General features: G+C 41.9%; 1 protein-coding gene across 1 annotated transcript in view; it reads left to right on the top strand.

Moving 5' to 3' along the window:
* Positions 1-12838, top strand: part of SKA1 (spindle and kinetochore associated complex subunit 1) — a 28219-nt gene extending 15381 nt beyond the window's left edge. The window contains exons 5-7 of the mRNA XM_060761255.2: positions 542-679; positions 9766-9935; positions 12303-12838. Of these exons, the coding sequence (XP_060617238.2) occupies positions 542-679; positions 9766-9935; positions 12303-12451 (457 nt within the window). The 3' untranslated portion in view covers positions 12452-12838. The remainder of the gene's footprint in view (positions 1-541; positions 680-9765; positions 9936-12302) is intronic.
* Positions 12839-21614: the final 8776 nt, after the last annotated feature.

Genomic DNA, 21614 nt, shown 5'->3' with positions numbered 1-21614 from the left:
TAACCACAGTCAATCTAAGAATGTATCCTTTGTAAGTATGGGACTATTAGAGCATAACTATAGGGAGTAGGAGAAAGCCCATGTTTTGTTCGAGACTGATCCCACAACATTGAATGTTGTTCTGCAGTGTCATAACTGGATTAGAACTAACTCTGGTTCAGTTTCATGGTCCTACATGACTTGAAATGCTTTTTTCAGCCAATGACATATTGGTTTACATCAGGTATGGACAATCTTTGGCCATCCAGATGTTTTGGACTTCAACTCCACAATTCCTAACAGCCTACCAGCACTTAGGAATTGTGGGAGTTGAAGTCCAAAATATCTCGAGGGCCGAAGGTTGCCCATACGTGGTTTATATTCTTCCTTGAAAAATTCTGTGGAAAATTAGATGGAAAAAGCAACCATGCGTTTGTTGTTGTGGCATTTGCCTTGGAGCAGATGGGCTATAATTTACCTTAAGCGGAGTAGACTTGAGATGCTCACTTGTGGTTACGTGTGGATAAGTGTTCCAGATCCACTCTTTCTGCTTGCATTGCAGTGAAATGAGCTTAGTGGTGAAGACTGAAGAGCCACGCAAAGAAAGTGAGGTTGTCCAGGGAAAGAAGCCATCAAAGAAGACCAGGTACATCAAGGAAGTAGCTTTCATCACGGCAGAAGAGTTTGAAAGTGTTCCTGCGTAAGTAAGAATTTCTCCTAAGACAAATGGTACGTCATATTTCAGTCCTGTTAGAGCAGAACAGGGAACTTTGTGAAGCCAAGGATGAAATACCTGTTCATTGAGAAGCATGGGAGTTGTGTCCTAGTAAGACTGAAGATGTAGAGAGATGGAGCAATAATATGCTGATGGAAGGAATGACAGGTATGGCCCAGCCAAGGCTGTGAAGGACAAGAGCCCCCCCCCCCCTCGGTCATACACAAGGCAAGACAGAGGGATGCCTTCCAGGGAGAAAGAATAAGAATAATAAACATAATTAAAGTACACTTCAATGAATCACATCATCCAGAGTCAGAGTCCAAGGCTATTCCGTAGTCATATTGCACATTTTCCATATTAACATTTCTGCACTGCTCTATTTTTCAAAAGCCTGCTCCCAGAGCCAGGTTTTGACTCTCCTTTTGAATACTAGGAAGGAGGGGGCTGCCCTGATATCGCTAGGGAGGGGAATTCCACAACCGAGGGGCCACCACTGAGAAGGCCCTGTCTCTCATTCCCACCAGCCACGCTTGCGAAAAAGGTGGGACCAAGAGCAGGGCCTCCCCAGACAGTCTTAATCTTCAAGTTGGTTCATAAGGGGAGATATATTCGGACAGGTAGGCTGGGCCGGAACCATTTAGGGCTTTATTGGCTAAAGCTCGCACTTTGAATTGTGCTCGGCAGCAGACTGGTAGCTAGTGGAGCTGACGCAACAGGGGAGTAGTATGCTCCCAGCAACCTGGCTGCTGCCCGTTGGACCAATTGAATCTTCCGAACAGTCTTCAAAGGCAGCCCCATGTAGAAGACGTTGCAGTAATCTATACGGGATGTAACCAGGCCATGGACCACCGTATTCTCCTTTGTGATTCAATGACTCAGGAGTGAACCCTGCTGTGGCAGCTTTCAGCATGCAAAATAGAGATTGAGCTGTGCATTTCCCTTCATGGGTAAGCCCAGAGTGACAGCTTTGAAAGAGTAGGACATTCAAATATCCTGAAATGTTATCACTGATCATTGATCAGACCTAACAGCATAGTTTCCCTGTATTGTGCTGAAGAACAGCGCTCTTTCATCGGCTCCAACCAGGGAAATCCCAGCTCTGATCTCTAATTAATGATTGGAGATAAGGAAAGCACTTGAAGGGGAAAGGGATGAGGCACGAGGAAGGAGCCTGTGGGCTGCATTTACACAGTAATTCTCCACTCTTTTTTACTTGCGTTTTGCTGCAGCCACGGAGTTGACTAGTTATACCTACTTCTTGCATTACTGCCTTTCTTGATAATAGGCTGTTCTTTCTCCTTTCATAATACTCAACAACATTATGGTGCCAGATAACTGTATTACTACTGTATTACTTTCCTTCTCGGCTCTTCTAAGCCGACAGGCCTGTCCCCAACATGGAAACATCCAGATGGTTGGACTTCCATTCCCATCCACTTGAGCAGCTTTTGAATTATGGGAGTTGCAGTCCAGCCCTGAAATATGCAAGGTTGCCATACAAGACTGTCCAGTGCAGGACTTTATTGTCTGTCTATTTTTTTTAACAAGTACATATGCACACACGTACATATATTTATTCTTTTGACTTTCTGTCCAGTGGCTTTCTAACCTAATGAAGGCAAAAGCTCTTCAGTTCCCGAATCCAAATGAGCCCTTCTCACAGTGGGTCATAATTTATTCTGCACCATTGCCGCCTTAATTCCAATATTAATGAAAAGTTAATATTGTCAAGATCCGGAGGCCTCTGTGGAATTAGTCAATGGAAGAGCAATATCTGACTTGCAGGTCTGAAGCAATTAATGAGGTAGAATTAATCCTGGCCCTCATCTCAGAGGACGCTCGCTTCCATTTCTCCCCACTTTTCCTTTTTTTAAAATTTGGATTGGCAGTGTATATCTTAGCCCTTGTTAGATTTCTGCTCCCAGCATTCTTCTTCAGAGGCTATGCTGATGAGTAGTGAAGTTGAGTAACATCAGGTAGATTGCTGATGGGTAGTGAAGTTGAGTAACATCAGGTAGAGCACCCGACCTTCAGCCCAGCTCACTGTCCACCTAAGCAGTTCGAAAACAGCTGTGAGTAGAGAAATTAGGCGTTGCTTAAGCAAGGAGGTGTTTTATGGCACCATAAAAAGGAAATACCAGAAAATGCCAATGATCAAAGGAAGGAGGAAATCTGTGATAAGAATGGGGGTGCCACTAAGGAGGCTGAAGAAGGAGCCACACTGAAATCTGGACTTTGTGTCATTGACCTGGGTAATGCACATTTTTAAACATTCATGCTTTATACATTTGCCCATTTGTTTCCTTTTGAAGTTTCTTTCCACAAGAGACATTGATGACAGCTGGTGGGTTAAGTTTGGAAGGTTTCATATTGGGAGAGGGGGCTAAACATCTGGCGTGTGCTGTGTAGCCTTTAGAAGGAACATTACAGCTCCACAGAAGCTTCCGGGCATAAAACTTTATATCTTTCATGTTTTCCTCCCCAAAAGGTTCAAAATGGCAGGGAGGATTAATCAGTGTACAGAAGGTTCACATGCATTTTGTAGATCATGGCTTTCCCTTTCCTGCATTATAGTTTGCCACTGTAGTTGCACACACTGCAGAGAAATCCCAGTTTATAGAATCAAGGCTCGGTTATGGTCTCCCAGGTTCATCCTATCCTTCTCCCCATGTCTTGTGATCAAGGCATTCCTACTAGAATCGGAAAAAAGAGGTACAGAATTTTTGAAACATTACTCTTTTGAACTACAGTTCCCATAATTGTCCAGCCATCATTGTTGCCCAAACTGGATAAGGATGAGGACTGTGTTCTCAAAGGCTTTCATGGCCAGAATCACTGGGTTGCTGTGAGTTTTCCAGGCTGTATGGCCATGTTTCAGAAGCATTCTTGTTAGAGACCCTAAATTGGGTCTTCTTAGGTCCACATTGTGGGAGCACGAAAGGATGGAGACAGTCCCAAAAAAGATAAAAAACAAGGTTTTATTTTAGTTTCTTCATGAAGACGGACAGCCAGGCAACATACACAGATACTACCCTTCTAGTGACTGCCACGCCCCCTTGGCTTTTGACCACCAAATATATAACCTCAAGTAAACAAGAACATTTTTTGTCATGGAAAGTACTCTCTTTCCAGCCCCTCTCCTTTGACCTTTTGATGGAAAGTACCTTCTTGTACATGCAGACTCTGCACTTTACTACAACCTTTGAAGTTAACCACAACACATCCTGTGTAAGAAAGTACCTTCTACATGTCACATCTTGTTTCTTAAAAACATTTTCTTCCGTATTGCTCTTTTTCTACAGAGAAAGGGTATACTTCTATTTTGTTGTTAATTTCATTCAAAGACCCTAGCTTGGCATCCTTCATTCTCTCCTGACGTTTCGCCTGCATCTATGGCAGGCATCCTCAGAGGTTGTGAGGTCTGTTGGAAACTAGGCAAGTGAGGTTTATATGTCTGTGGAATGTCCAGGGTGGGAGAAAGAACTCTTGTCTGCTTGTGGCAAGTGTGAATGTTGCAATTGGCCATCTTGATTAGCATTTAATGGTCTTGCAGCTTCAAAGCATACCTGTCCGAACGTATCTCCTTCTACGTTCCACCTAGGAATTTAAGATCTGGAGAGGCCCTTCTCTCGGCTCCATCCTTGTCACAAACGAGACTGGCAGGGACGAGGGACAGGGCCTTCTCGGTGGTGGCCCCCCGCCTGTGGAATTCACTCCCCGGGGAAATTAAATCATCGTCATCCCTCCTCTTTTTTAGAAGGAAATTAAAAACATGGATATGGGACCAGGCCTTTAGGTAATCTTGCAGACTGACAAGGACAATGACGACAAGAGCTTTGGAAACGGATTGTGATAAGCTGAATGGACATACTAATTACAGAACTCGGCGAAACGATGGCCACCAGGCTGGCTTCTTTTCTAGTAGATTTTATTGTATTACCTTAATGTTTTAATTATTTATAATTACTGTTGTTGTGTATTTTATTGTGTTTAATTGTAGGCATCGAATATGTGCCAGCTGAAAGCCGCTCTGAGTCCTCCTAGGGCAGTGTTTCTCAACCTTGGGGTCGGGACCCCTGGAGGGGTTGCGAAGGGGTGTCAGAGGGGTCACCAAAGACCAGCAGAAAACACAGTATTTTCTGTTGGCTATGGAGGTTCTATGTAGGAAGTTTGGCCCAATTCAATTGTTGGTAGGGTTCGGAATGTTCTTTGATTGTAGGTGAACTATAAATCCCAGCAACTACAACTCCCAAATGTCAAGGTCTATTTTCTCCAAACTCCACCAGTGTTTACATTTGGGCATATTGAGAATTCGTGCCAAGTTTGGTCCAGATCCATCATTGTTTGTGTCCACAGTGCTCTCTGGATGTAGGTGAACTACAACTCAAGGTCAGTGCCCACCAAACCCTTCCAGTATTTTCTGTTGGTCATGGGAGTTCTGTGTGCCAAGTTTGGTGGAGTTCAGAATGCTCTTTGATTGTAGGAGAACTATAAATCCCAGCAACTACAACTCCCAAATGACAAAATCAATACCCTCTCCAATCCCACGAGTATTCAAATTTGAGTGTATTGGGTATTTGTGCCAAATTTGATCCAGTGTATGAAAATACATCCTGCATATCAGATATTTACATTACTATTCACAACAGCAACAAAATGACAGTTATGAAGTAGCAATGAAACTAATTTTGTGGTTGGGGGTCACCACAACATGAGGAAGTGTATTAAGGGGTCGTGGCATTAGGAAGGTTGAGAGCCACTGCCCTAGGGGGTTGAGAAGGGCAGGGTAAAAATACCCAAAATAAATAAAATAAGGCCTGACTGGTTGCTGCCTGGGGGAATCCTTTGTTCGGCAGTGTTAGCTGGCCCTGATTGATTCTTGTCTGGAACCCCCTGCTTTTTTAGTGTTGCTCTTTATTTACTGTCCTGCTTTTAGAGTTTTTTAAAAACAGTTTTAAAATCAACCAGGCTTTGGATCGGCATCTTTCAGGAGCCGTACATTCCTACATTGCAGAGGGTTGGATAGATGGCCCTTGTGGTCCCTTCCAGCTCTAGGTTGGTATGAAGTCTGCTGTCAGGCAATGAAAGATTCACTGACAGATGCCTTGAGAAATAGTCCACCCAACTCAGATGAAAAAGTATGCTCTAAGAACTGCTAAGGTATATATACGGACAGTGATCGGCAGCTAGAAACCCAAGGTTGCTCCGTTTTAATAGATGTGAATACCGCAATCCACCCACACAGACGAGCAAAGATCAGAGGATTACGACTGGATATATGAGAACAAGAGAGACCAAGATATGCCTGTGGCAAAAGATAGGCATTAAAAACCCCACTTCAATAAAGCTGAAAGAAGCGCGCGAGAGGAATGAAAAAAGCAGGAACAAAGTTGAAAGAGAGAAATTCCGTATATTGGGGGTATTCAGCTGCTGATCCCAGCTGGAAACAAGGAGATCCATACATTCTAAAGAGCACAAAAGCAGTGTATGTATATTGAATAACTAAATCAAGGGTTTATACAAGCCTGTTCATAGAATAATGCTATCAAGGGCACTGTATCTAGAATTGGGAAAAAAGCATGACATAGGGTTCTGTGCATTGCTTTATCCTCTTTGCCAGACAGAAAATTAAGCAATTATGCCGCTAAAATCAACTTTCTCTGTCTGGACCATGGAAATGCCACATTAAAAAGTCTGACTTGGCCACGGTAGTCCACACTCTGGTTAGATCCCGTATAGACTACTGCAACACTCTCTACGTGGGGCTGCCTTTGAAGACTGTTTGAAAGCTTCAATTGGTCCAACGGACAGCAGCCAGGTTGCTAACAGGAGTGGCACTCAGGGAGTGCACAACTCCTCTGTTGTGCCAGCTCCACTGGTTGCCAGTTTGCTACCGGGCACAATTCAAAGCGCTGGCATTAGCCTTTAAAGCCCTAAACCAGTGGTTCTCAACCTGAGGTCCCCAGATGTTTTTGGCCTTCAAATCCCAGAAATCCTGACAGCTGGTAAACTGGCTGGGATTTCTGGGAGTTGTAGGCCAAAAAATCTGGGGACCCCAGGTTCAGAACCACTGCCCTAAACGGTTCTGGCCCAGTTTACTTGTTGAACGCATCTCTTCCTATGAACCATCTAGGTGTTTAAGATCGTCTGGAGAGGCCCTGCTCTCGGTCCTGCCTTCTTCGCAAATCTGATTGGCAGGAATGAGAGACAGGGCCTTCTCTGCGGTGGCCCCCTGGCTATGGAACACCCTCCCTAGGGACATTAGATCGGCCCCCTCCCTCCTGACATTTCAAAAGAGAGTTAAGACCTGGCTGTTCAAGTAGGCATTTGCACACGCAGTATAACTGATTAATTGAGACTCATGGAACGGCAGGACGATGCGATGGAAAATGATTTTAATGATGAGATGCTGAGAACTGTATTTTATGATTTTAATTGTTTATTGTTATTGTTTTCATACGGTTTATACTATATGTAATTGTTTTTTACTGGATTTTATCTTGTGGGGCATTGATTGCCAAATGTAAACCGCCTTGAGTCGCCTCCGGAGTGAGAGGGGTGGTATACAAGCATAGTAAATAAATAGAAATATCAAAACAAAACTGGGATGGGGAGACCAATAAAGTAATCTCTTTTCCCAACAATCAGATCCAAGTCCTTTTGGATGAGAAACGAAAGTTCTCTCATTTTTTTACATCATTGTCCCATATATAAAAACACAGAATACTCTAGTTCAGTGGTCTACTTCTCCAAATACAAAGGAACTTGCTCTGTGGCTGCATCTCATCCCTTAGATCAGTGGTTCTCAACTTTCCTAATGCCATAACTCCTTAATACAGTTCTTCATGTTGTAGTGACCCCATAGTCATAAAATTATTTTCCTTGCTACTTCATAACTGTCATTTTGCTACTGTTATGAATCATAATGTAACTATCTGATATGCAGGATGTATTTTCATTCACTGGACCAAATTTGGCACAAATGCCCCATTCGCCCAAATTTGAATACTAGTGGGGTTGGTAGTGGGGGAAGGGGGTGTTGATTTTGTCATTTGGGAGTTGAAGTTGCTGGGAATTATAGTTCATCTCCAATCAAAGAGCATTCTGAACTCCAGCAACAATGGAATTGAACCAAACTTGACACACACAACTCTCATGACCAAGAGAAAATACTGGAAGGATTTGGTGGACATTGAACCTGAGTTTTGGAGTTGTAGTTCACCTACATCCAGAGAGCACTGTGGACTCAAACAATGATGGATCTGGCACGAATACTTAACATGCCCAAATTATTTTTGTTGCTACATCATAACTGTCATTTTGCTACTGTTATGAATAGTAATGTAAATATCTGATATGCAGGATGTATATTCATTCACTGGATCAAATACCTAAGCTCAAATTTGAATACTGGTGGGGTTGGAGGGACATTGATTCTGTTATTTGGGAGTTGTAGTTGCTGGGATTTATACCTAATATCAAAAAGCATCCTGAATGCCACCAACGATGGAATTGGACCAAACTTGGCACACAGAACTCCCATGACCAAGAGAAAATACTGGGTTTGGTGGCCATTGACCTTGAGTTCTGGAGTTGTAGTTCACCTACATTAAGAGAGCACTATGGATTCAAACGATGATGGATCTGGACCAAACTTGGCACGAATACTCAGTATGCCCAAATGTGAACACTGGTGAAGTTTGGGGAAAATAGACCTTGACATTTGGGAGTTGTACTTGCTGGGATTCACAGTTCACCTACAATCAAAGAGCATTCTGAACCCCACCAATGATAGAATTGGGCCAAAATTCTCACACAGAACCCCCATGACTAACAGAAAATACAGTATTTTCTGAAGGTCTTTGGCAACCCCTCTAACACCTCCTTGCAACCCTCCGAGGGGTCCCGACCCCCAGGTTGACAAACACTGCCTTAATGGTATAGAAATATGTGAAGAAAGCACTTGTAATATTCAGTAGATAATATTAGTGCAGACTACAGCTTGTTGCATTATCTTAGCTGACTGCTTCTGTTCCATTTTAAGATGCTAGTTGAGCTTTCTTGTTGTTATTTGCTGTCAAGTTGACTGAGTTCTGGTAACGCTAAGAATGGGAGGGCTTTCCCAGATCCCTCAAATTCAGGGCCATGGCTTTTTTATGGAATTAACCCGCTTGTAATGTGGTCTTCCTTTTTTTCTCCGCTTTGCCGAACCTTATCACTTTTTCCAGTAAGCCATGTTGTCTTGTGACATGCCCAAATTAGGACAACCTGAGTTTAGTGATTTTGGCTTCTAGTAAGAGTTCAGGCCTGATTTCATAGAATCATAGAATCAAAGAGTTGGAAGAGACCTCATGGGCCATCCAGTCCATTCAAATCACCCCTGACAGATGGCCATTTAGCCTCTGTTTAAAAGCTTCCAAAGAAGGAGCCTCCACCACACTCCGGGGCAGAGAGTTCCACTGCTGAACGGCACTCACAGTCAGGAAGTTCTTCCTCATGTTCAGATGGAATCACCTCTCTTGTAGTTTGAAGCCATTGTTCCATGTCCTAGTCTCCAAGGAAGCAGAAAACAAGTTTGCTCCCTCCTCCCTATGACTTCCTCTCATATATTTATACATGGCTATAATATCTCCTCTCAGCCTTCTCTTCTTCAGGCTAAACATGCCCAGCTCCTTAAGCCGCTCCTCATAGGGCTTGTTCTCCAGACCCTTGATCATTTTAGTTGCCCTCCTTTGGACACATTCCAGCTTGTCAAGAGAATTTGTTTTTTTACCACTCTGTGATATCTATCTATAGACGCGTTGGTTTTCTTGTTAGTTTTCTTATTCGTTTTCACTTACACACATAGAAACAGATTGGTTTTCTACAGAGACACCGTGTTGCAGCTTCACACATTACTGCCACTGGCAATACATGCTTGGTTTTTTCTGCAGCAAATGGTTGGTGTGAACATTGCGTTCAAATAGATACGATTTTTTAACTATGTATGTTGCTGTGGAAAATAGTGGTGTTGCAAGTTTTGGCATCATTGTGCAACTTTGAGATTTCCACCTGTTTTCTTCTTATAGGTACATGCGTGGTCGTCTCACCTATAACCAAGTGAATGCAGTCATTCAAGAAATCAATAAGGCAGTGGTGAGCAAGTATAAGATCATGCACCAGCCTCTCAAAACAATGTCCAGTGTTGCCAAGAACCTTTATTTTCGATTCCAGGAGGAAGAAACCAAAGATACAAAAGGTAACTTTTTCTTGAGTGTGTTTTTGTCAACTTCTTCTCTACTGATTTTTCAACTGAAAGATGCTTCTTATACCCGTAGTGGGATGAGATGGTACCGTTCTAAGATGGCTGTATATGAACTATACCCTTTCAGATTGCAAGTGTAGTTAAATACTACTCAATGAGTTGTCTGTATGAAGAAAATGAATTTTCTGTATAGTACATAAAATGTGTTGGTGATGGTGGTAGTGTTCTGTTTCATATCTGAAACTTTTGGGGGAAAATAGCATTCATAACATTTTTGAAAAGGAAAAATGATGTCATATCTGTTTGGCAAATGTGAATCTCCATGAACATCTGGAGACCTTTTAAACACCACTAGTCAAGAAAGGGCATGACCTTATTAGAAGTGAACCCTTTGAACAAGTGATGTTCACAAGCATTCATGTCATTGCACACAGGTAACTCAGCTGTTAAACTGATAAGCCGTGTCTTTGAACTGCCAGGGACAAAGGCATGCCACTGCATGAAAATGTATTTGGCTAGCAGAGTTTTAAAATATTTCTTTGAAGTTTTATTTATTTATTTAGACCATTTCTACCCTGCCCTTCTCACCCCCGAGGGGGGACTCAGGGCAGCTAACACAGGCAACAATTCAATTCCAACAGTATCAAAACAACAGTATAAAACAGCAATACAAAATCCATTACATAACAATTAAACAGTGATATTAATTAAAATTACATAATCACATAGAACAAATCACATAATCACAGGTCATAAAGCTATTTCCAATTTTCAAACAATCCTATTGTCCGAGTTCAGTGCCTAAAGTGCTGCTGTGCCCACTAGCCAAAGGCCTGGCTCCAAAACTACGTCTTTAGTTTTTTTTCCTAAAAGTAAGGAGGGAGGACGCTGATCTAATCTCGCTGGGGAGCGAATTCCATAAGCGGGGTGTCACCACCGAGAAGGCCCTGTTCCTCGTCCCCCCAAGTTGGAATTGCAGCTGCAGTTGCCCAAAACATATACTTTCCCTTGAAACCTCTTGGGTTAAAATATACACTCCGAGATAATAAAAAAATAAAGTCTTATTTGAAAATAACGTATCTTGTTTACTCACAAACATCTTGTATTAATTCACCATACAGGCACCATACAGGCACATTTCTTATTAAGGTTCAGCTATAGATAGGATGTAGTTTCTCGGTGTTGAGAACACAGGGTGTCATTCTTAATCAATAGTCCAAAATGCTTTAAGTATACATATTATGAAAGTTAAAACTGTATAATTGTACTCACTGCTTCTCAAAGCAAATATATAGTACACTGTTCCTGCATAAGTCCAAAATCATACTGTTTCCATTGAAGTTCTGCACCTGAGTCAAGCTCAGGCCTTACTGAGAGGCCCGAGGTGTCTCATGAGCGTAGTGCTTCTCCTGCAGATTCACAAAGTTAGATTCCTGGGAGAGACCCACAGCAGTCTTTCTCTGAGAAACTGTCTTTTGAGGATGATTTGTCACATGCAGAATTTAATGAGGGTAAAGATAGAAAGCAAGACTTTTGTAAAATCAGACAGAGTTCTCAGGATCGGCGACGGTCAATTCATCTCCTGGAAAAGAAAGATAAATCCTTATCTGGTTGTAAGGGCAAGCGGAATGCTTTCCTTTCGGTTTTTGGGCTAGGAAAAGCTTTATATTCAGACAAAGGGAAGGTTTTAGCTCTGTCTCATCAATGTTGGAACTTCATGACAGCCTTGTTTCCAAGTGGATTTCCAATTTCATGTTTCAAGCTTTGCCAGGTTCCTGTTTCATGTACTGGATCCCCATGCTGTCTTGTTCCCTGGATTTTGCATCCTTGGATCTTGTGTTTTTACTTTTGTACCTTGAAGTTCATGGACTATCTTGAATCTTTGGAATATACTATTTTTACCATTTTTACTCCTTTGTTTACAAATATCCTTCAATAAACCACTTGCTAATTTTATCTATACTGGTGTGTTTAAGGACAGAAGTGTTCCTGCTCTGAGATACAACAGTAAAAATGGTTTCTGCTATTCCAATTCGAAAACTGTTTAAGTTGTCAATGTGGATATAGTCCACTGGTGTCATTTTGCACTGCTGCTGCTGCCAGTAGTTATTTGGCACATTCAGCCTAACTTTCCCACCAAATCATGTCTGACATGGTAGACCCCACCAGCAGCATAGCCTTTTACCTCCAAGAACACACAATTCCACCACCATAGAGAGTAAGATAGTTTCACCTATCTTAAATGAGTGTTGTGAGGATAAAGTAAAGGAGGACTGAAGTGTCTGTAACACTGGATTCAGCCTTGAGCTCTTTGGATGAAATGTGAGATTCAAATAACGTTTCAAAATTGTGTGTTCCCAGGTGAATTCTTTATTGTGGAGGCGGACGTTGAAGAGTTCACGCAACTGAAGGCAGACAAACGCTTCCACCGTATTCTTACCATCTTGCGACACTGCCTGAGAGTGAGGGAAATCCGTGGCTCGCGCCTTGTCCGTTATGCCATCTGCTAAGACGCCAGGGGAGTTTCCAAGACTTTTGTGGCGAGTTGTCACCCAACTCTGTGCTGAAAGAACAGACTCTCCTAAGTGACCATCTTGCTGTTTTTGAGCAATTGGATTGAAACTTGAGCATCTTTGCTTTTGCATTTCTTTCTATCCCCTTTTTCCTATCAACATTCTTTATTGCTGCAGAAGGCAACTTTCATTTCTATTATTATGCTACATTATTTATAATACCATGATGGTTTTCCATTTCAGCAAAGATGTACAACCTTTTGACCGGGGTGTGAGTGTTTTCCTCTGTCTTGCATTGTTTTCTGTTGAGTTTAGGACATTTTTACTACCAAATTAGAACAGGAATGACTGGCATGCCAATAAAATAGTCTAAGCAGCAGGTAAGCTCCTGTGACCTTCCGTTCTCTCCCAGATAGTTCTAATAGTGAGCTCTCAATTGCGGCATTCCAAATGTTGCAAAGGAACCCCTTCTGTGTGTCATTGAACACAAAATCTTTGTACGTGCGTACAGTATGGGTATCTGTTTATAGAAGCACCAGACAAGGATCCATCTGTTACCTTCTGAAATGGCTTGCAAAGGAAAAAAATATTTAACTCATGCAGAATTAGTCTGGGAGAAATGATTGTAGCACTTCTCAGAAGGCTCAAAATCCATGAATTGGTAAGTGAATTGGAAAAGTTAAGATGCTGGAGACCAGGGTGTGATTCCCTGCTTGCCAAAGAAACCCACTGAGTGACCTTGGGCCCATGAGCTGTTCACTGTCATATTTAGGGACTTAGCAGGAAATAAACAGTTCTAGCGAATGGGCACAAGTACAGTGACAATTCCCTGGCAGATTTGGACAAAATAATTGCAGGTCTACCACATCAAATCACTAAAGAATAACTGATCAAGAAGATTGCATTTCCAGATAAGGAAGCTCTAGTGGAAGGCAAAAGGAAGAGGGGCCGACCAAGGGCAAGATGGATGGATGGCATCCTTGAAGTGACTGGACTGACCTTGAAGGAGCTGGGGGTGGTGACGGCCGACAGGGAGCTCTGGCGTGGGCTGGTCCATGAGGTCACGAAGAGTCGGAGACGACTGAACGAATGAACAACAACAAAGTATATTTTCTTCTATGATACAGCATGTTAAAAGTCCACCACATGATGGTCATTTGAAAATTCGAGGACCAGCTGTTTGCATGCACCAGCCATCCTTCATTTCAGGAAGCTGTATGATTTCCCTCCCCTGCAGCAAAGGCTTTTCAGGACAAGCTCTTGTAATATGAAAGGGCTTAACTGTCTCTCTCCTCATTCATTTTCTTTTAAGACATCCAAGGCAGTTTACATTTTTACAAAGTCATACAGGGATATCCATTCAGATTCCTTGTCTCGCCTTTTAAGTTTCTACAGCAGAGATGGAAATCATGAAGCCCACCCAATGTTATTGGACTGAACCTACCAACATCCCTTCTCATTGGCTTTTCTGGATAGATCTCCAGGAACTTGGAAACCAACATCTGAATGGTCACAAGATTCCCATCCTTATTCAGCAACAATGGCTAAGAGCAGCTCCATGGTGAAGATACCATCTGGGATGAGAAGAACAAGTCCTGATATACCCATTAGCATTTCAGAGAGGGACTGCCTCAATAGACCTGCAGGGTTAACTCAGAAGCTAAGAACAAGAACTTCCAGTCCTAGACATATTGTCTTTTTCCATCTTGTACGATGGCACAGACATTGTACAAGATGGAAGGAATAGCTTTGGCTGCAAAGGCTCTTGATATGCAGTCCTCAAGGGGAGGGTGGTGTAGTTGCCCTCTCCATCTTTGTGTGCCTTTTGGTTGTTTCCAACCTATGATGATACTATCACAAACCTATGGTACGATCACAGGGCTTTCCTGGCATGTTTTGTTCATTGCCTTCTCAAGCTAGGAGAGTATGATTTTCTCAATGTCACCCCATGGGTTTTATGATCACGCAAGGATTTGAATCCTGGTCTCCAGAATCATAGTACAACACTCAAACCACACCATGCTGCCTCTGTCCTCCCCACATAAATGTATGTGAAGAAGTAATCACATTTTCTCCTAGTTTATCTCACCTCTATTTATCCCCTCCTTTGATCTGTTGTCTTCCTCATATCATTTTCTAGATTGTAAACTGCTTAGGCAAGGAGGTGTTTTAACATTCTGTATAAAATGACAATACATATTAGACAGTAGATACTCCTTGTTTTCTAAATTTAAGCCCAAATTATGAATTATGAAATGTGGCTCCATTGAGACATACAGCAAGCCTGCATTGCTTTTGTCCTATAGAAACCTTTCATGAATTACCTTGGAATGCAGCCCAACACACCACAAACTCCAGGAAACAATCCCTTCGATTATCATAATCTTTCCACAATGAACTTTTGGGGGGGGGGGCACCAGGTTTTCGTCCGAGTCCTCTGGGTTCTTTTCCTGTTTTGCCTAATACAGGGTTAGTCAAAATGCATAGGCCAATAAGCCATTCAATTGAATGGCTAATTGGCCTATGCATTTTGACTAACCCTGTATGATCCAGGGACGTTTCCTCTTCTATGCTGCAAGTCATATCCAATCTGGTGACACCCATCGAGTTGGTCATCACCCAAAAACACTCATTGCTTATCTGGATCAACACAATTGTATCTACTAGAGGTAGAACATTAAGAAAATTATTGATTGCCACATCACATTCCTTTCTGATTGCACCCCTCTTAAGGATGGATCAATAAATAGACAAACTCTTCAAAATGATTCAATAACAATATTTAAATTTCTTGCCATGGTGGGAAACAATCAGCAGTGACGTCGGGAATCTCGGACCAACCATGGATTGGATCCTAGCTGTAAACTCTGAACCAAAATGTCAAAATGTAATACATATACTCTGTATTGACAATTGCAGTGTGCCAGTTCTTTGGAGTACTTTCTCTACTGACATCCTCTCTGGCCTTTGAGAATAAACCTTGAATTTTGTCTTCAACTTATATGTCTCATCTGGCCTTCTGGGAAGCTTGACACACGGGACTCTGAACCTGCATTTCTTGCAGATACTGAAATCACACAATATCTTTGATGGTTATACATGATTATACATTTGATTTCATCCGTGTCTTGTTACTAGAAATCCAAAGGTAAATAAATAAATATAAATAAAGCTCTATACGGTTCGGGCCCAGCTTACTTGTCCGAACCCATCTGCCCCAGGTCCCACCTTGCAATATAAGATTATCTGGGAAGGCCCTGCTCTCGTTCCCATCAACAGCGCAAATGTGGCTGGCGGAGATGAGGAGCAGGGCCTTCTTAGCTGTGGCCCCCCGCGTATGGAACACACTCCCAAAGGAGGTAAGATCTGCTCCCTCACTCCTGACCTTTAGAAAAAAATAATTAAAATCATGGTTCTGGGACCAGGCCTTTGGACAATAGATGTATGCAACTTTTAGTGGGACTAGGACTGGAACAGCGACTTGACTGATGGGATTGTTTTATGGTTTTAATAACTGTTTTGATATTTGATGATGTACTGTTTTTAATATGATTTATGTTTAAAGTGTGGTTTTACTGTTGTGGTTGTAAGGCATTGAATTTTTGCCATTATCTATGTGTAAACCGCTTTGAGTCCCCCTTGGGGTGAGAAAAGCGGTATATAAATACTGTAAATAAATAAATAAATAAAGGTGAAGATGGTGGAGTTTGTAGTTCAAGCAATCAACAGGACTCTGAATGGGGTAAACTCATTTACTACCTGCTTATCCTTCCTTTATGGGCAGGTCATATGATGGCTGCTTAAATTTTATTAAAATTTATCAGCCTCTCTCTAAGCTTCAAAGTGTAAAGATTTTAGTGGAGTTTCAACGTAGTTAATGTTCTCTGAATTGTGCCCAGTTCCAAAGCATTAAATGGCAAGATATTCTTTTTAGTCACATGCTTAAGAACATGTTATCTTTAGCATTTTAAATTCCAGCTTATCCTTTGTATGTCTATGATTTTTTTTTCATTAGCCCATTGACATTCCAGGTAGATTAACAGTATTACTTTCTTAGCTTTTTGTTTTTGACAAAGTCAACTTGCTTGATCGGGATTTGGCCAGTTGGTCATTTTCATTATATATTTTTCTCTTTAATCCCTTCTTAAAAGATTAGGGAATACAAACAGTATATTAAATGGGGGTATCAGTTACTTTTAAGTGTGCTAACTTGGCTTAAAGCATATCAATGGAGTTATTCAAGTTGATCAGAATTCTGTCTCAACCTATCACCATCCCAGGTAATGTCCATTGCATTGCAAGTGTAGAGATAAATACTCAGTAAAGTTTGGGATATAAGGATTAAGTCTGCCTTCAATTTTAAATGCAGATGTTAAAAATACCTCTCCTATCAGAGGTTTGGAAAGCATTACATAATGGAGTTCAGCTGTATTCCAGAGTTCAGGGAAGGGCAGGGGCTCAGTGATGGAGCACATGCTTTATATGCTAAAGATTTAAAGTTCAATCCCAAGCACCTCCTGATGCAGTAAAGCAGTGGTTCTCAACCTTCCTAATGCTCCGACCCCTTAATACGGTTCCTCCTGTTGTGGTGACCCCCAACCATAAAATTATTTTTGTTGCTATTTCATAACTAATTTTGCTACTGCTATTAATCATTTGGAGGACCATTATGCACGGATCCGTGCATACTGTTATGAATCATAACATGAAGGATGTATTTTCATTCACTACCCAATTTGGCACAAATACCCAATACGCACAAATTTCAATACTGGTGGGGTTGGGGGAAGATTGATTTTGTCATTTGGGAGTTGTAGTTGCTGGGATTTATGGTTCACCTACAATCAAGGAGCATTCTGAACTCCACCAACAATGGAATTGAACCAAACGTGCTACACAGTACTCCCATGACCAACAGAAAATATTGGAAGGGTTTGGTGGCCATTGACCTTGACTTTGGAGTTGTCGTTGACCTACATCCAGAGAGCACTGTGGACTCAAACAATGATGGATCTGGACCAAACTTGACACCAATACTCAATATGTCCAAATGTGAACACTGGTGGAGTCTGCGGGAAATAGACTTGACATTTGGGAGGTGTCGTTGCTGGGATTTATGGTTCTCCTACAATCAAAGAGCATTCTGAACTCCACCAACAATGGAATTGAACCAAACGTGCCACACAGAACTCCCATGACCAACAGAAAATACTGGAAGGGTTTGGTGGCCATTGACCTTGAGTTTTGGAGTTGTAGTTCACCTACATCCAGAGTACTGTGGACTCAAACAACGATGGATCTGGACCAAACTTGGCACCAATACTCAATATGTCCAAATGTGAACACTGGTGGAGTCAGGGGGAAATAGGCTTGACATTTGGGAGGTGTAGTTGCTGGGATTTATAGTTTACCTACAATCAAAGAGCATTCCAAACCCCACCAACGATAGAATTGGGCCAAACTTCCCACACAGAACCCCCTTGACCAACAGAAAATGGTGTGTTTTCTGATGTCTTTGGTGACCCCTCTGTTACCCCCAGGGGTCCTGATTCCCAGGTTGAGAAATGCTGCAGCAAAGAATAAAATTTAGCAAAGAATAAAATCCTTAGCCTCAGCAGAAAGAAAAAGGCAAACCCCCAGGAAAACCCTACTAGGTTCATCTTAGCGTTTCCGTAAGTGGGAAATGACTTGAATGTACACCACATTAAAATTTCGTATAATGCCAGGGGGTTGGACTGGATGGCTCTTGTGATCTCTTCCAACTCTATGGTTTTGAAATCTCTTGCATTTCTCCCCAAATGGGATAATCTGAGAATGCCCTTCTCTTGGTCTCCCCACCCTAAGAAGGACATCTGATGGGAACATGTGGAAGAGGCTGCTTCCATTTCTGGAAGCCAATTCTTTGGAAGTTTGGATTGCCTCCTTCCTTTCTGCCCTTCTGTGGGCAGGTAGCTTTTCAGCTAAGCTTTGGGGAACTGGCTGCAAGGACTTTTACCACAACAACGTGCTCTTCTAATGATTTTTTAATATGCTTTAAATGTATTGTCGAATCACTAGGTTGTTGTGGTTTTTTTCGGGCTATATGGCCATGGTCTAGAGGCATTCTCTCCTGACGTTTCACCTGCATCTATGACAAGCATCCTCAAAGGTAGTGAGGTCTGTTGGAACTAGGGAAAAGGGTTTATATATCTGTGGAATGACCAGGGTGAGACAAAGGACTCTTGTCTCCTGGAGCTAGGTGTGAATGTTTCAACTGACCACCTTGATTAGCATATAATGGCCTGACAATGCCTAGAGCAAACTTTTGTTGAGAGGTGATTAGATGTCCTTGTTTGTTTCCTCTCTGTTGTTGTGCTGTTGAAATTTTAGAGTCTTTTAATACTGGTAACCAGATTTTGTTCATTTTCATGGTTTCCTCCTTTCTGTTGAAATTGTCCACCTGCTTGTGGATTTCAATGGCTTCTCTGACATGGTGGTTGTTGGTGTGGTCCAGCATTTCTGTGTTCTCAAATGAAATGCTGTGTCCAGGTTGGTTCATCAGGTGCTCTGCTATGGCTGATGCTTTAAATGTTTTCGGTTCTATACTTTAATTACATTTCAACAACAACATATGCATATTTTACTGACAAATTTTTCCTTGTATCTAATGACCCACCTCTAGAAAAAAGGGGGATAAATACGAATAAACAGTTGGTAAATGTGTTGAACACTGGTTTGATTCGTGGATTGATTATTGAATTAGGATTCTAGAAACTATGGTTAAAATCCCTCTCCATCTATGACAATCCCACTGAGTGACTTGGACCCTGCCATAGGTTTTTAATGTGTTGCGGTGTTATTGTTACTGTTTATTGCTTTGTTTATGAGTTTGTTTATGAGTTTATTGTCTTTGCCATTTCTCTGAGGCTGAGACAGCATGGCTTGTCCAAGTCACTCAGTGGGATTGTTCAAAAGAAGCTGAAAGAGAAATAGGGACATTTTAAAATCAGCCAGAAAAAAACGATGTGACAGAGCACAAATCAGGACTGTTTCTGCTAAATCAGAACAATTGAAAGGTATGAAGTAGCTATCTCAAATCAAACATCACAGAGAGATTTTTCATTGCTCAAGATCACTTCAAGCTGGGAGTTGTACCTTCCCTAGCAGTTGGTATGGGGTTACATTGGTCTTGCCCTTGTTGTGATGTTTCTCCTAAGAGGCAAGGAGTACAGCTTGGTCCTCCAGCCGATGCAGAAGGTCAGAGTTGATGCCTTTCATATCTGCAATCCTCAAGGCACTGTCAAATGGAGAGAAAATGTTCTTTCCAACAGAGAGAGGTGGAGGAAGTTTCCTGTAATTGCTCCTTTATGGGCTGATGTAAGGCATTAGGTTTGTTGCCCCTTTTGCTTTTTTGTTCTTCCCAGAAGGTAATAGGGTACAGAGTGGTCTTATACATCTATCTTTAGGTATTCTACTCAGAGCTTGGAAAATTCCTTCTAATTCCTTCCCATTAAAATCTCGTCTGATATTGTTGACTAACTCTAAGTAGTTTCTGACTCATGGAAACCCTAAGGTGAACCTGTCATGTCCCCCCGCTCCCTCAAAAAAAATATGCTATTTCAGGAAATTGCTTTGTTGTTTTGTTGAAGGATACGATGGTTGGCTTTGAAGAACTGATCATACATTTCATTTCATGTAATGGGGATGTACTTATGCATCAAGATGTAGTTTGCATTACATTCTTTGTATCATCAGTTCTCCATATTTCATGTCAACATATTACATGTCAGGGAGAGGTCAACCCCCCTGTTTAAGGAGCTCCATTGGCTGCCGTTCATTTTCCGGTCCCAATTCAAGGTGCAGGTGCTTACCTACAAAGCCCGAAACAGTTTGGGACCGGCCTACCTGCATGACCGCATCTCTGTGTACGAACCCACACGATCTCGTCGTTCATCTGGAGAGGCCCTACTCACGATCCCACCTCCATTGCAAGCGCGATTGGTTGGGACGAGGGACAGGGCCTTCTCGGTGGTGGCCCCTTGACTCTGGAACTCGCTCCCCAAGGACATTAGGCATGCCCCAACTCTGTCAGTCTTTAAGAGGAGCCTGAAAACGTGGTTGTTCCAGAGTGCCTTCCCATAAGCAACATGTCCCTAATCGCACTTTACTAATGATCTAGGATTGTCTGCTCGCTTCATCTCTCCAAATACCTATCCTAGTTATATGTCACCTGGTCATGGCCAGCATTTTTTAAAATTTTGATTATTACATTTGGCCCTGCCATAGGTTTTTAATGTGTCGCGGTGTTATTGTTACTGTTTATTGCTTTGTTTATGAGTTTATTTATTGTCTGTATTGCTGTTGTTGTTGTTTTTACTGATGTACTTGGGCTCGGCCTCTTGTAAGCCGCACCGAGTCCTTCGGGAGATGGTAGCGGGGTATAAATAAAGGATTATTATTATTATTATTATTATTATTATTATTATTATTATGTCCTCGTACAAGTAAAGTGGTTGCATGTGTCTCTTTCATTGTGGAAGAGAATGGTGAATGAACAGCTAGCAGAGAGACAGCATCAATGCTACCTTTCAAAAGACCTTGTAGTATTACTCCAGCATGCCCTCTTTAATACAGTGCCAGCCCAAGGTGGTTGGCTGTCTAGACAAAGAACAAGATAGCATCTCTTCCTTCCTCAATTCCAGTTAGAAAAGCCAACTTGGCCTGATTGTTGAATTTTTCTTCAAAATGGGTGAGGGAGCACAGATTGCAAGGTGCTGGTGAGATCATTCAAAGCCTTAAACAGTTGTGGAAATTGTTACCTGAAGGAATGACGCTCCCTATATGTATATGCCTTGCCTGCCAAAGAGGGAGGTCTGTTGGAAAAGTTCTCTATGTCCCACTGGTAGGAGAAATGCACTGGGAGGACAGGGAGAAAGTATTTTCTGATATAGCACTATTGTTACAAAATAAGAACCTTATAGAGGTCTAATTGGCACCAACGAAGTTACCATTCCAGCAGCAAGTAAAAACTTTTCATTAAAGCCTATGATCATACTGGTTTTATCCAATGTGCACATGTCTGTGTCGTGAACCAGAAGCCTTAAAGGAGCCAAACACAAATAAAAGGTCCAAACAAGATTTATTAATGTAACAAAAATAGCTTAGAAACACTTAACTCAAT

This window comes from Anolis sagrei, chromosome 2, assembly GCF_037176765.1.
Source record: "Anolis sagrei isolate rAnoSag1 chromosome 2, rAnoSag1.mat, whole genome shotgun sequence".
In the NCBI taxonomy this organism is placed as follows: domain Eukaryota; kingdom Metazoa; phylum Chordata; class Lepidosauria; order Squamata; family Dactyloidae; genus Anolis; species Anolis sagrei.
Note: the sequence above shows the minus strand (reverse complement) of the source record. Positions and strands in the feature narration are given on the sequence as shown.